Here is a 15790-nt window from a genome sequence, read left to right on the forward strand (position 1 = left end):
AGATCTATCGACATGAACCAGTCTTCTCGGCGAACATGCGCGAGAATTTTGCTGGTTGTGAGCATTTTGAAACTGCGTTTCACTAATACTCTGTTCAGCCGTCTTAGATCCAGTATGGGTCTGATACCGCCGTCCTTTTTGGGGACTAGAAAGTATCTGCTGTATAGCCCCCCTTCGCTTAGAGCTGGGGGAACGCGCTCTATCGCCCCTTTGCTTATCAGTTTTGATATTTCGGCTCGAAGTAGGTGTGCTACTTCCAACGAAACCGTAGTTTCGACGCGCGCTATGAAGTGGGGAGGGCGTCGACAAAACTGTAGCGAGAAGCCTCTCTTTATAATGCCTAGCACCCAGTCCGAAACCCCTGGAAGCGCTGCCCATGCTTCTGCATGGCTGGCTAGGGGCTGGATACGGAGCGCGCTCTGTTCGCCGTGTGACAGAGGCGCTTCGGGGGATAAAAACATAGGCGTTATGCCTGTGGCATTTGAGGCGGGGCGCGCGCTTAATACAGCGGGCGGAACGCTCGTCCTCGACCTTACTACAGTGCTTAGCTGAGTGAGGGAGGACTGAGAAAGTCTCATAGGACTCATGTGAGCGAGTAGATGTGGGCTGGGAGCGGGCACATTTACTGCTTTGGGCGCGGTGTCTGCCTGAGCAGAGCGCGCGCTCACAGGTCTCGTTTTTACAGAGAGCCTGTGATCTATTAGACATAGTGTTCGTGGGCACTGGGAAGCGGGCACTCTCACTATGTTGGAAGCGCAATCGACCTGAGTCGATTTTATGTGCGCGAGCCCTAAGTGTAGGGCTGTGCTTATGTGTAGTGATGGGCACTGAGGAGTGGGCATCGAGACTACATTTATAGCACCATCGGCCGTGGCCGGGCAGAATGCCTGCGCTCGACCCCGCTGCGGTGTTTAACCGAGCAAGGGAGGGCTGGGCGAGTCCCGTAGGACATATAATGGCCGTTAGTAAGTGTGGGCGCGGGAGAGCGGGCACAATTACTGCAATGAGTGCACTGTCTGCCTGAGCAGTGTGAATGCACACAGGTTTCGTCTTTACAGAAACCACAAGGCATGCAGAACATAGTGTTTGTGGGCACTAGGCAGTGGGCACGTTCACTATGTTGTGTGCGTGATCGACCCGAGTCGAATATATGAGCGCGGGCCCTGTGTGAAGGGCTGTGCTAATGTGTAGGGATGGGCACAAGCAGTGGGCATCTTCTGTACACATATAGCATCATCGGCCGTGGCCGGGACTTCGCTCATGGGCTGCAAAAACAAACACGTCTGCAGTTGCCTCTCGGGGAACAAACAGAGTGATTTGCATTCGGCGGCATAAATATTTTCTGCCGGCAGACCCGGGATTCGAACTCGGATCCCCCGCGCGAGAGCCTAATAATCTACCACTGGACCACAGTGAAGATACATAGACAAAGTCAGCGCGAGTATTATCCACACTGGCGTTTGCTTGCAGGCATGTACCACGTGCTCGTGGGCTGCGAAAACAAACACGTCTGCAGTTGCCTCTCGGGGAACAAACAGAGTGATTTGCATTCGGCGGCAAAATATTTTCTGCCGGCAGACCCGGGATTCGAACTCGGATCCCCCGCGCGAGAGTCTAATAATCTACCACTGGACCACAGTGAAGATACATAGACAAAGTCAGCGCGAGTATTATACACGAGTACACACTGGCGTTTGCTTGCAGGCATGCGAGTAAGCACGACATGCAATACTAACATTTTCAGACGCCTGAAATATGCCAGAATGTGAGAGGGGTGGATATCGCCCGGTTTCAGCGGGGCTGAAAACACTCCATTCTACTTTCGCCAGTGACGCACGGGAACCGTAGAAACGGCGTTCGGTTGCAGGCAAGCGGGTACTACGCGCTCGCTGGCTGCAAAATGCATCTCCGAAGTCGCCTTCAGGGGACTGACAGAGCGAAGCATTGGCGGCATAAAAATATATGCCGCTAGACCGGGATTTGAACTCCGGTCTCCCATGCGGAAAACCTATAATTCCGCCACTGAGCCACAGGGGGATATAGGCTTTGAATGTGAGAAGAGTGGATATCGCCCAGTTTCAGCGGGGCTGAAAACACTCCATTCTCCTTTCGCCAGTGACGCACGGGAACCGTAGAAACGGTGTTCGGTTGCAGGCAAGCGGGTACTACGCGCTCGCTGGCTGCAAAATGCATCTCTGCAGTCGCCTTCAGGGGACTGACAGAGTGAAGCATTGGCGTCAACATGTATTCTTCGGCGTTTGCTGGCAGGCAAGCGTGCTATAACAGACTCACTTGCTGCAATAATATTTCCAGTCGCCGAACAGGGAACTGAGAAATATGAGAGAAAAGAGGTGAGACCGACCAACGGTGGGACTGAGAACACTCTTTTCTCCTTCGCCGGTGAATGACGCGTGCGGAGGCAGGGTAGCTTTTCTTGTAACGTAAAGAAAAACTAATCCCGCCGTCCGCTTCCAGGAAGGGCAGTCTCGGAAGGATGCCTGGCGAGTCCTCAGAGTCACCGTAGGCAATTGGCTCGGAGTGAGGGCGTTTCGCCGTCAGCGAGCGCGAGCGCTGCATGAGAAGGCGTCTTGAAAAAGACGCAGCTCTTTTAGGGGTGAGTGTTGCAGCGAACACACACACACAGAAAACAGAGCAATATAGCAATAAAGGATATAGGCGTCGGAAAGCGCAGCAGGTACGGCTGTAGAAGGCGGCGTTGGCCAGCGGCTTCGAGGGCTCGTCCCGCTGAAGTGCTTGCTTCGAACGACGCTTGCTTCCGTGATCCAGCGATGCGTGCGCTTCGCTGAAGAGATTAAAATCAAGTGAATCAGCCTTCTCGAGCTCCTTTTATAGAGATAAGCCACGCCCGTTTCGGCGGGAAGTGGCGAGGAGGGCGCGAAGCGCCCTCATTGGCCTGATGTCATCTCAGGCCTCGCTCGATAGGCTTAAGCAGTTGCCGCAGAGCAGCCAATGAGCGAGCAAGCCGTCTCGCCATAGCTGACTGCTGCTGCCGCAACGCGTTTTACATATATGAAAATTAAAGGATAATTTTTTGCTTCAGTGTTTCGTGAAAAGAGACTTTTCCCGTAGCGTTTTGATAAAACGCAGTACGAGAGGACTCTCGTAAGAGAACTACGAGCATGCAATGCCGTTACGTTGTAAATTACACGAATTAAAAGTAATGCAGGTATGATTTTCTTTCTGTTCACCAGGAGCAGTTTCCATGTTTCATTAACAGTTATTGTTAGTATTGTGTATTCACCATGGTAACAGTCGTTTCCATATTAACCCCAAAATGACAATTTATTTTTCTTTGTGTTATTTTTTATATTTTTAAATGACTAGTGGCTCATACCAACATTGTATTAACAAAAACTAGTTTGGGACTGCTATGTAATAGCTTTAGCATAGGTCTAATATTTATTTATTAGTACTAGTCTTTACTATTAGTCATATTCTTACAATTTATGTTATAAAGGGGGACAGTACTTGTGTGTGTTAACAAATTTTGTGTAAACATGTTATAATTTGCCTATATATATATATATATATATATATATATATATATATATATATATATATATATATATATATAGGCAAATTATAACATGTTAACACACAATTTGTTTATAGGCCTATATATTTAATGTAAACTTTAATAATCATAATTAATAAATCACAATTACAATTCCAAGGGAATAATCAGCAATTATGATTTTTGTCATAATCGCGCAGCCCAAAGGTGAAGAAACCTGTTTATTATTTATTCATTTGATTTTGCAACTGTTCACTGAAATAGCCGGTTTCAGTTAAACTACTTGTGACATGTCATATTTGGCTTTGACTTTGACTGAACATTTGCTCTCAGTTTGCGGAAACAATATTGGGATATATATCGTATATCGATATTCAGCCTAAATATATCGGGATATGACTTTTGGTCCATATCGCCCAGCCCTAAAGGTCAGCTGTCGTCGCACCACCTCAGCAGCAAACCAGTGCCACCAGCACCACCACGGCAGCGATAGCCAGACAGCAGACCTCAGGGCTGAGGTTCTCTGGTGCCTGAACATCGCAGCCAACCATCATTCATATAATTCGAATGAGGGCATTGGGGAATTGTTCGAAAACATGTTCACTGACTCCAATATACCCAAAAGTTTTGCGTGTGGCAAGGATAAAACTAATATGTATGATGGGTGTGACAGTCACACTTATACCTTATAGTAAGTAGTAAGTGGTGCTTTGCATACCCCTCCCACACCCCCCAAAAAAGGGCTTCTGCTTGATGTCGTGTTGGTAGTAAAAAATGTTGTAGAGGTAGTAAAAAAGGTAGTAAAAGGTAGTAAATTCATCTCTATGATTCCTGCATATACCATGTTTATATATCCGCTCGGCGCAGTGGAGGTGACGTATATGCGCTCCGGCGCAGTGGAGGTGACGTATTTCCGCTATTGAGTGGAGCTCCACTCGCCCCGTAAGTCTGCAGCCAGACCCTATTGTGACACACCGCAGCCACAACAGCGCTGAATGAACGATGATCTGCTTTTATGTCATTTTTCCTTTTTTACATTTGTTAGCTATGGCATGAAATATCTGATATTCCGATTGTCAAATATATGCAACGCAATATATATATATAACGCAAAGTATTGCAAGAAAAAGGCAAAATGAATGCGATCTTAAGACAATTTTTTAAATACTCGACGGGCCGGATTAAACAGCCTAACGCGGGCCGTAGTTTGCCCACCCCTGCTCTACAGTAAAAGACCTGGGTGTTATACTAGACTGCAACCTGTCTTTTGAAAATCATATTTCATATGTTACAAAAACAGCCTTTTTCCACCTTAGAAACATTGCTAAGCTACGTAATATGCTATCAGTTTCTGATGCAGAAAAGTTAGTTCATGCATTCATGACCTCGAGACTAGATTACTGTAATGCTTTATTAGCCGGTTGTCCTGCATCCTCAATAAACAAGCTACAGTTAGTCCAAAATGCAGCCGCTAGAGTTCTTACTAGATCAAGAAAATATGATCATATAACACCAATTTTATCATCACTACATTGGTTACCTATAAAGCTCCGTATTAAAGGCACAATATGTATTTTTTTTTGCTTTAAAAATATAAAAAATCACTATATCTATGTTATATATTTTTTTAAAGTTGTGTATTTACATTATCCCGACAGTTCCAATTAACTTCTAAATCCAGAGAAATTAATATTTTAATTCGAAGACACGGACCGTGTCTTTATTTTTTAGTTTTGTCGCCATCAATGCCGTCATATCCGTGTTGTCTCTGGTTTCCGCTCGTGCTGCCATGGCAACCAGAGCTATGAACCAGAGCCCTCTGATAGTAACCAAACTGACGCGGACAACTGTGTAGTTCGCAATGTCTATCTGCACGCTGTTGTTGTTTCGTTCAAACATTATGGACCATGGCAAGCAGACTTTGGATAAAAAAGGAGAACTAAACCGAGAATCAATATCAGCGCGGTGTTTTCGAGATGCCGAGAGCTCCCATAGACAGTATATAAACGAGAGCTCCACGTCCGAGACTTCGACAACTCCTACATGTACTTTATTAAACAGGTGAGCACATTTACATAAAACTAATCAATGTTATATAGTTCAACAATGATAAAATGTTAGAATATGATCTGTATGTTATTCTAATGTTGATCTAGCTTACGGTACTGCTAGTCTCATACAGACAAACTAACGTTAACACATACATTTCAACACATTCAAATGCAGTTTAGAGTGATAGTGTAATGTTAGACCAAGTGAAACAGCGCTGCGTTACCTCACAAGTTTAATTTGTCTAATAAACTGACCTGAGTAGTAATTCTGCGTGTAGTTCGGTAGAATGAAATGTCCATATTCCTTTTATATCCGTGGGACTCGCATCGCGTTTGGAGCTGATAGCTGTCTCTTAGCAATCCCGAACTGCTTCATATCACAGTCATGATAAAAGCATTGATGTATTCAGTCAACTATAAACATTATTAGATCGGTCGGCTTGACGTTGACGACAAAATCCATAATTCTTAGCAAATGTTGCGTCATCAAACTACGCCTTTGTTATTGTAAATAGGTTAGCGACCCCTAGTGGAGAAATAAATCCCATACTGTAAGTTTAATTATAAGGTATTGCTACTGACTTATAAAGCCCTAACCGGCTTAGCTCCAGTCTATTTAACGGATCTTCTATCGCCCTATAATCCATCGTGCTCTTTAAGATCACTAAATTCGAGGCTTTTGGTCATACCTAGGATATCTAGGTCCACCAAAGGAGGGAGAGCATTTTCATATTTAGCTCCAAAACTCTGGAATAGTCTTCCTGATACTGTTCGTTGCTCAGACTCGCTCTCCCAGTTTAAAACTAGATTAAAGACGCATCTCTTCAGCCAGGCATTCATATAATACTTTTAATCTTACAGTTAAATCCGACCTATAGTTCATAAACGCCAGAGGAGAACTGGCCCACGACTGAGCCTGGGTTCTCCCAAGGTTTTTTTTTTTCTCCATTAGGTCACCTGATGGAGTTTTTCGGATCCTTGCCACTGTTGCCTTTGGCTTGCTCAGTTGGGGATATTTGGGGATACCTAATTAATCAATCAACAATACTATCGATCAGCATTACCAAACGTGGACGTTTTACACTAGAAACAAACATTGATGTATTATTTTAATTTAATACTGTGAAGCTGCTTTGATACAATCTGTATTGTGAAAAGCGCTATACAAATAAACTTGACTTGACTTGACTTAAGTGAGTTTAAAGAGAAAAATCCCGGATTATGAATCAAATCGATGGAGTTCCAAACACAACAACGCGTTCAGACGCGACGCATGCGTCTATACAAGTCCTTATAAATTACACACCGAGCTCCACCTGAACCCCACAGATACAAAGCATGCAGCCTTAAATGTGATTCTTTAGTGATTTCATCTGAATCAGGACAGAAAAAGGTTCTGTTTACACCTGGAATTAAGATGCGTTTTGGTCGATGTTACTCATGTTAGTCTTGTGGAGTCGGTCTCTTGGCAGGCTAAAAATCTGAGATGCTGCGTCTCTAAATGTAGTCCAAGAGTTGTTGGTTGACTAGTCAAATATTATGATCCTTCCTTAATAAAGTAGGGGTGTAAAGATACACGTCGTAATTTAGTAAAATTCACAATACTGTAATCACGATACAATTTAAATGTAGTTCTGTCACTGAAACGTAACTTTTTTTCTAACGCAGTAAAAACGCTTTCAATGCTGGCATTCATTGGATCTCTTAAAAGTCGTGCACACAACAACTCTTGCGCTGCTCACTGTTTCCCTTTTCTCCCTCTATAAATGCACTTACATAAGAATAAACCATCTAAAAAACTTTGAATCATCATAATAAAACTACAAATGTGATATGGTGATTTAAATGATGTTTGTGCTTTCAGTGTGATGAGTATGTGCTTCAGATGAACAATGCAATCAATCATCACAGTTGTAAAGGGGACATATCATGCTAAAATCCACTTTTAGCCCTTAAATGCATTTTGTTGTATATTTGGAGTGTTTAGAAGTACAGAAAAGTTGAAATTATTCTCTTCAGGTGCTTCGTTGATATCTTTATATTCTGTTTTGGTCATATTTTTCAACCTGTTCCGATTTTTCTGTTCTCTGCAGCGGAACTGCCAAATAAGGACATTGACTTCCAGCCCAACACTTCGAGCAATCCGCCATTTTTATTTCTCGCTGCAATTTTGTAGTCCAAGCTAAAGGATGCAGAAGTTACGAGAGGGTAAGTTAAAATGTTCGGTTGTTGGATGTAGTAACCCACACGCTTCATTACACCGTCTAATGTAGATGAACTGCCGCGCTTGTGACAGGGCGCATGTTTAACTGAAAGAACGAGCAGAGAGAGAGACCCGGTCTCTCTCTCTCTCTTCGGAGCCAGGCGAAAGTTTAAACAAGACTTCACCGTCTCCAAACTAGACGCTGTCTTGCTCTCTCTCCCTCGCACATATTAATCAAAATAAATCGGCACGGTGGTAAAAGGTCGGAAGACCAAAGTTTCATGTGTAAATACAGTAACACCATTGCGATACATCCATATGAAGACGTTGTTCTGCAGGTTCGTCGTCTTCATTTTCATCTCGCTCCGACTCTGGCTCGAACATGTAAGGCTGGCTGGACAGGTCTTACGTTGTTGACATTTTGTTAATAACGTGTGAATAAAAAGTTTCTGTGCCGCTAGATAATCGTATCTCTGCTATCAAACTACAAAAATGGCCGAACGGGGTGGAGTTGAACCGAGTGTCACCTCTGCAACCTGGAGAGGGGGCGGGGTATGAAGTGTCTCAATTGTATTTAAAGAGACCGCACCAAAACGAGTTGCTCTCAGACGCACATCAGAAAAGGGGTAGAAAAGGGGCCTGTGGAGCTATAATAATGAGGAATTCAGACCCAAGCATTGCAGTTCCGCTTTATATAGACTACAAATGTATGATTTATATGTAAAAAGGAACGATTTAAAAGCATATGTCTCCTTTAAACGTGTCAAAATAAATATTCCCAAACGTTAAGAGGTTAGTTAATACACAAATTTAAATTGTGTCTTCATTTACTCACCCTCATATTCTCGCACATCACACACACATATATACATATATTTGAACGTCTGTTTACACTACAATATGTGTTGATCAGTAATTCTGTTCATCATATAAAGCGATCATGTCTCTTCAGAAGACTAGGATTAAACTGATCGATTGATTATTTTTTTTACAATGCTTTTATGACCTTGTTGGATCTTTTAAGTTTTAGGGAAATGGACTATAGAGGGACAGAAATCTCTCAGGTTTCATAACAAAATGTGATGAATGGAAATATTATGGGTTTAAAACGACACAAGGGTGAGTGCATGATGAAAAAAATTATATTTTAAATATATTATAATAAGTAAATATTAAAAAAGTTATATATAATATCTTATAAATACAGCAAGCTCAGTCTTGGAGTGAAAAAAACTATATTGCGTATGATTTTCACATCCACGATACAATTTCACATTTTTTTTAAAATATCTATATATCGTTTCACCCCTATTCTTTAGTACCTGATTTTGGGTGAGCAGCTGAGCATCATGTTCATTCCTGCGTCAGTCATCTTACAGTCCTCCAGATTCAGATAAACCTCTTTATCTCTGGACTGAGTGATCACGTAAGCCAAAGCACAACACTGATGAGGGTCGAGATCCTCTTCAGGCTCAAGCTGATGGTCCATCTTCTCCAGGAACTTTAAACACGCTTCAGGAGACTGGAGCTCATACAAGCACTGACACACATAGAGGAGATCAAACTCTTCACTTTCACTCTGAGGTTGGAGGAAAGTTTCCAAAAACTTCTCAATGAACCAGTCAGATGTTTTCTTTATCTGATCCTCTGGGAAGAGACATTTGATGAATTTAAAGTTGTGTTCTCCCAGAAGTCCACATAAGAAAGGAAGAACATGTTTCATGTGTTTATACTCTTCAGTCAGACAGAGTTGTAAGACATTCTTAATTTCATCTGGATGTAGAAGAAGCCACAAAGCTGAGAAGAATTCCTGCATTGTGTTGTGGAGAAAAGCACAGTACGTCATTGCAGAGTCTCTTATTGTGATCGTCTTCAGAAAAGTGTGAAAAATGTCTTTCTTAACACTGGTAATATCAAGAAATTTCAGGCACTTTTGCATAGTTGCATTGAATGCACTTTTCATCAAGAAATAAACCTGATCTTTGATCTCTCTCAGGTATTCATCCATTTCCTCATATTTTTTCTTTCCATGTGTCATCACAGCAACGTGGAAAATGTGGATGTACATTTCTGTGACTGTGTTTGGATGGTTGCAAACGTTGTCGTTTTTAAATTGAATAGAGTCTACAATCATGAATGCATACATTGGCACATGGCTGAGACTGAACAGCTCTTGATTCTTCAAAAAAACATCTAGAAGAACAGGATCGTGACCCAACATCTTCTGATAGTAAGCGTTGATAGACACTTCACTGAATCCTTGGACATACACTTTCAGTGTCGGCCAGTCGGAGAAAAGCGGATCATATTCCACCTCTGATCTGCATGTTATTATAATCTTGGCATCAGGCAGGAGCTCGTGCTTCATGATCTTCCATAAGGTGGAATTTTCTTCTAAATCGACTATGCCATCAAATACAATGACAACATTCTCAGAGTTTTCCTCAATATCTTGAAACACGTCCTTTCTGTCTTTTTCCAATGGTTTTAAATATACGTCAAAGAAAAAAGACTCCAAATCGTCAATGCTAGAACTGTGAGCCAAAACACTTTCATCAAAGTAAAACATGTAGTCCAGCTCTCCGTCATCTTTCTCTGCCCACAGACGCAACATTTCCTGGACAACTGTAGTCTTTCCTATTCCAGGTTTGCCTATGAGGAGGATGTTCTTATCTTGGCATCTCAGCAGATCCACAGGTGAAAGTGCTTGTTGCTCAGTAGGAATGTATGCTCTCAGTTTTTTGGGCCGTAGCTTTTTGCATTTTTTGTTTTTCCATTTTATTTTGCATTGAGGAGTTTTCATCACAGAGTCTTTCTCTAAAACGACAGGTATAAAATGAAAGTTTCCTCGTGCCTTGTCAACCGGATATGTACAGCAATGTTCCCTTTGGTCCTTCAGAATCATTTTTGCTTTCTTCTTGAGCGCTGACTGGTAGTTTTGACAGGGCTTTGTACCTAAAACAGCAACAAAAACACAATTTATATTAGAAATATGTTAATTTCACCAAAATGTTTTTTCATTTATCTATTTACCAAATGAATAGCTGGTCTCTTCATCTTCCACTCTTAATGGAAAACAGCTGATCCAGGAGTGTAAATCAGGATGTAATGTCCTCTTCTTAGTGACATCCAAAATCCTGAGTAATTCATAACTGGCCTCTTCCCCTTTTTTAGTGACCCAATCCAATATACACCTGGCTTTATCAAACTCTGTCTTCTCGGCTTTGAGATCACCGACCTCATGGTCATTGAAAACCCTCTGCTGATAAAGATTCTCAATGATCAGAGGAAGGTTCTCCATATGGGTCACCAGGTTACTCCTGGCGTTTTTGAGGAACTCAATTGCAGATTGCCGTGCACACGCCATGCTGCAGGCATTTCAAACCTGAGGTACAAGACAGATTTACTCAAACAACATTACAATTATTAATCAAATTTCCACATTTGAGCAATTTCACACAGGAGTGTACTATAGGAAAAAGTCTTAAAGGGATGGTTTGGAGGAAAATCAACCTAAGGTCCTTTGCACCATGACCTCGAGCCAAACGAAATTAACGAAATTACAAAATACATTTACGAAATACAACCTTGGATCCGTTAGTGCCTGCACTAAGCCATTCGGCTGGGGGAGGGGGTGTTTGGCTCCAGTTCATGGTGCAAAGGACCCTAGGTTGATTTTACTCCGAACCATCCCTTTAAAAAACTAGGTTTATGTGAACTTAATTCTCTGTAATCATACTAAAAGTGCATTGGTTAAAAATAAACTAGGTAAATTGAATTAACATTCTGGAGAGAAAATAATTTAACTTTATCAGATGCCAAAAGCAAACAAAACCTATTGCTAATTTAAACTCACACTGTGCTGTAATACCAAATCATGATTAACCTCTATTTTCATACCAAAATCTCAGATGGCCAATGATTCCTCTTTAATGAATCGTTAAAATATTACTGAACACCATGAGTTTTTAACATGAGAATTAACTATAACACAGAAGCGCAGAGGTCTTTGAGCAAAAAACAAATGCCAGTCACAAATTAAAAGTCTGAAGAAAAAAAAATTCTGATTTTGATATAAGAGAAAGAGGAGCTCCATCCAACACCGGGTCAGAGGTCACCCTTCCAGGACCCCTGTTCCAAGATGGCGGCGGTTTGACGCATTCTTAGAACCCCAAGGCGACATCTAGTGTACAAAACCGAAACCGAAACCAGATCGAAATTTGTTTGTCTCAAGCCATTCATAACTGCAGTCGCCGAATGGGTTTGGTTTAAGTTATTTTATTATTATTCTTATTATTCTTATTATTATTATTCTTATTATTATTCGTTTCACAGCATTCACAAAACAAAATCTTCTGGAAAGAGAATACACGGAGAAGATGGGCTAAGCTTGTTCATGCGACGCGATAACTGACATAAAATGACGCAATGCAGGAAAGCATACGTACAAATACAAAGAACAGAACGAGTTGTTTCTATCAAAAATGCTAAATCAACCTATAAATCAACCTATTATTTTGTACTGGATGAATATTTACCCGCAGCACACTTCAGACAGCACAGGAAACAAGACGGACCTCAGCCGACTTCTTCCTTTGTGTTTTTTGGCGGTTGGCAAACCAGCTTGAGGTGCATTTCCGCCTCCTACTGGGATGGAGTGTGAAGCCTCGATGAAAGAAAGAAAGAAAGAAAGAAAGAAAGAAAGAAAGAAAGAAAGAAAGAAAGAAAGAAAGAAAGAAAGAAAGAAAGAAAGAAAGAAAGAAAGAAAGATCATATCCTTCTAATCAAATCTGTATCTCTTAAATACTTTAGAATAATATCATACACCCTTAAATGTTTCTGTGTTCAAAAATATAAAACATATTGTGTCATAGACTAAATAATTTAGGGGATTTTACATGATTAATTCAGATAAATTCCATTAAACAAATCAAGCCTTAAAAACTAGGCTACTCAAAAATATCATGTGTAATATTGTTATAATTTATAAGAGCACATAATATTTTTACAGTGTTGTGGGGTCCCGTTATCTGCTGAATAAGTCATAGAGTAATATTATTGAATCAATTGTATTACACCCTTTTCTAAAGTCACTCTGAAATGAGCGTAGTAGGTTTTTCCTTTCTATTACATATTTTAATCGGGTTAACATCACTTTCTCTATCATTTTGCATAAATTAGATGTTAAAGCAATTGGTCTATAATTTGATGCTGTTGAGTGATCCTTTCCAGGCTTTGAAATTGGAATTATCACTCCATGTTTCCAAGAGGTATAGGGAGTTTTCCCAACTCCCATATCTTATTAAAAAAACTCTAAAATGTGTTCCCTCTGTACTCTCATACTTTCAGGTTTGTTATTGTTACTAAGCTTCTAAATATTCTGCCTTTTCTTCATTTGTCATAATATATCTACCCTCTTTTATTTAAACTGGGATACTTTTATACATTTGTTAATATCTGGGAACTGTGATTGACAACAAACAAAGCAAAAGTATCGATGTTTGCAATAAGTTTCAACAAAGACTGTTTTTTTGTTAGGAAGACGAAAACTAAGATGTTGCTCTAAGATGATGACTTTATTTTATAAGTTTTTTATTGAATCAGTTTTTTTTTTTTTTTTGTATTGTAGCTTGGTTTGGAAATTTAACTTTGACAAATAGAAATAGGCTAAATACTGTAGTCTTGTTAAGTTTGCAGGAAAAGTCAAATCCAGCCTATTGATATTTATCATAGACAGGTTTTGAATAAGGCACATTCAATTTTACAAAATTGTGATCATCCCATATTTAAAGAATTTCAATTGTTGCCTTCTGGGCATCATTTTAGGGTGCCGGGTGGTAGAACAAAACAATTAAAGTTTTTTTTGTGTGTGTGTGTGTGTGTGTGTGTGTGTGTGTGTGTGTGTGTGTGTGTGTGTGTGTGTGTGTGTGTCGGTGGCTGTTGGTCTATTGGTGTTTTTGTGTTATATATATATATGAAGTATGATGTGTGGGATGTGTTTTTTTTTATGTATTGTCTGTAAGTCTGTTACCTTTTGCTGCAAAACTATGGTTTCCACCAAGGGGGACCGTTACGACCCCTTGGCTCAAGGAGTAGCAACATGAATGAGGAGACCAAACTCTTGTTGAAACAAATTAGAAATTTGAAACAACAAGTATTTAATCAAGAAAACAGACATAACTACATCAAAAAAAAGTTAAATATAAAGATGCAAAACACAACAACATCAAGCCTTGGACTGGAGAGGGTGAGAAAGCCAGCATGACAACCGAACAGTGAGAACTGCAGTGACCAAAACCCAAGCTTTTGACTCCAGAGGGTGAGAAAGCCAGCATCTTATAAGCAGCATGGTTAATCACCGTCAATTCTCATTTCAAAAGAGTGTTCATCCTCTCCTCGTTTCAAGTATATTTCAGCCTCCTTCAATCTATCATTTCGCTCCTGAAATGCTTTTCTTAATCATATCTGTAGAAGTATTCGCTGGTATTCCAGTGATAACTCCTCTCATCCACTTCTTTTCTCCCATACCTTGACTTGTAACCTTTTGCCCTAATATAGTTTTAATCCCTAGAGCAGCCTTTTGTTGTTTGCTGTCTTTGCAAAACATAATTTTCCCATCTCTCAACATATTAGCATTCTCAATATTTCCAACCATTTCCTTCAGCAATTTAGTCAATTTCAAAGGATTCAAATTTACTTGCTTTTTCCGACATAAACTTACTCCTTTCTTCTTCTCAACTTAATGACATTCTCTCATACTTTCGGATCCTGAGGTTTGGCTCCAATCTTTCTTTATTCTTTACTTTTACAGTCCACTTACTACTTTTGTTTCTTTCATTTTCCCCGCCATCTATCTCTTCCTCCATATCTTCCGGACTCTACTCCACTTCCGACCATTTTGACCTCAGTCACAACCCAGAGTTGTCACCGGCTCACCGCCAATCCCCATTGCTGTTGCTCCACCGTCTGATGTGAGTTCCACCTCATTCTACCTGGTGTCTAATAAATAAAAGAGTGGTGCAGGCAGGGATGACGTATTTTTGTAGGCCAAACCCCCGGAAACGAGTTAGCGTTTTAGCACTTCCTGTATATAATCGTCCTGAAGTCAATGGGTTTTTTGAATAGGTCTGCGGTGAACACAAGCTGTCATCCATAGGCTATGTATTATAATTCAGAAGCCAATGGAAAAATCCTATTGGGTTTTTGTCGAGGGAATCAACTGGGTGATGCTAAACAAATCATACTTTCAATCATTTAAACTTAGTTTGCCCCATTACAATGATCATTTTAGAGGTGAATATAGTCCATATTTTAGGTTTTTAAAAATATTATTATGATTACTGTACAAACACAATTGGTCACAAACAATGACGTTTGACTCAGCTTTGTTTAGGGCTCTGAAACTGAAAACTTGATTTACCAAGCCATTTTCTGTGGCAAGTGCTACATTAGAGAGCATTTAGTTATGAGCAGGACCAAACTGAATCCGTGGCCTTTTTCCACATTTTTTGTATTTATTTTATATCAAAATCTGCAGAATAAATATAAATATTGTAATATTGTGTGTTAAACTGAACTATCTTATTCAGCCACTTGTTGGATACATTACAGCCCAACCAGTGAATTTTGACATGCATCTAAGATGACTTACCCGATGAAATAATGTAATCATATTTATTTGATGAAAAAAACTGTGAGACAAATTTTAGTTTTATTAAAAGTGAAAGACACGTGTATGCATGTCTCCTGCATACGTCAAGGCTGAAGGCTTAATACATAAGACAAAAGAATATAAATAAACATATGTGGCTCAGACTAGCATACTTGGATTAATGGTTATAGAGAGCCACCTCATGGTTGATCACATCATCACTGCATCACTCATAAGAGGTGATTATGATTATGAAGAGAATGATGGCATGCCTACACAGATGGGTGGCTCATCCTCTCAAAAATTAAATCACTCTCTGTTGCTTATTTTATATACCGGTACTTAAAAGG

General features: G+C 40.4%; 1 protein-coding gene across 1 annotated transcript in view; it reads right to left on the minus strand.

Moving 5' to 3' along the window:
* Positions 1 to 14805, minus strand: part of LOC308690946 (uncharacterized protein) — a 118490-nt gene extending 103685 nt beyond the window's left edge. Inside the window, exons 1-4 of the mRNA XM_081365746.1 lie at positions 14511 to 14805; positions 12328 to 12455; positions 10823 to 11174; positions 9112 to 10744 (exon numbers count right to left, since the gene is read on the minus strand). Coding sequence (XP_081221872.1) covers positions 9112 to 10744; positions 10823 to 11156 — 1967 coding nt within the window. The 5' untranslated portion in view covers positions 11157 to 11174; positions 12328 to 12455; positions 14511 to 14805. The remainder of the gene's footprint in view (positions 1 to 9111; positions 10745 to 10822; positions 11175 to 12327; positions 12456 to 14510) is intronic.
* Positions 14806 to 15790: the final 985 nt, after the last annotated feature.

Source organism: Scardinius erythrophthalmus (assembly GCF_964197995.2).
Source record: "Scardinius erythrophthalmus genome assembly, chromosome: 1".
NCBI lineage: Eukaryota > Metazoa > Chordata > Actinopteri > Cypriniformes > Leuciscidae > Scardinius > Scardinius erythrophthalmus.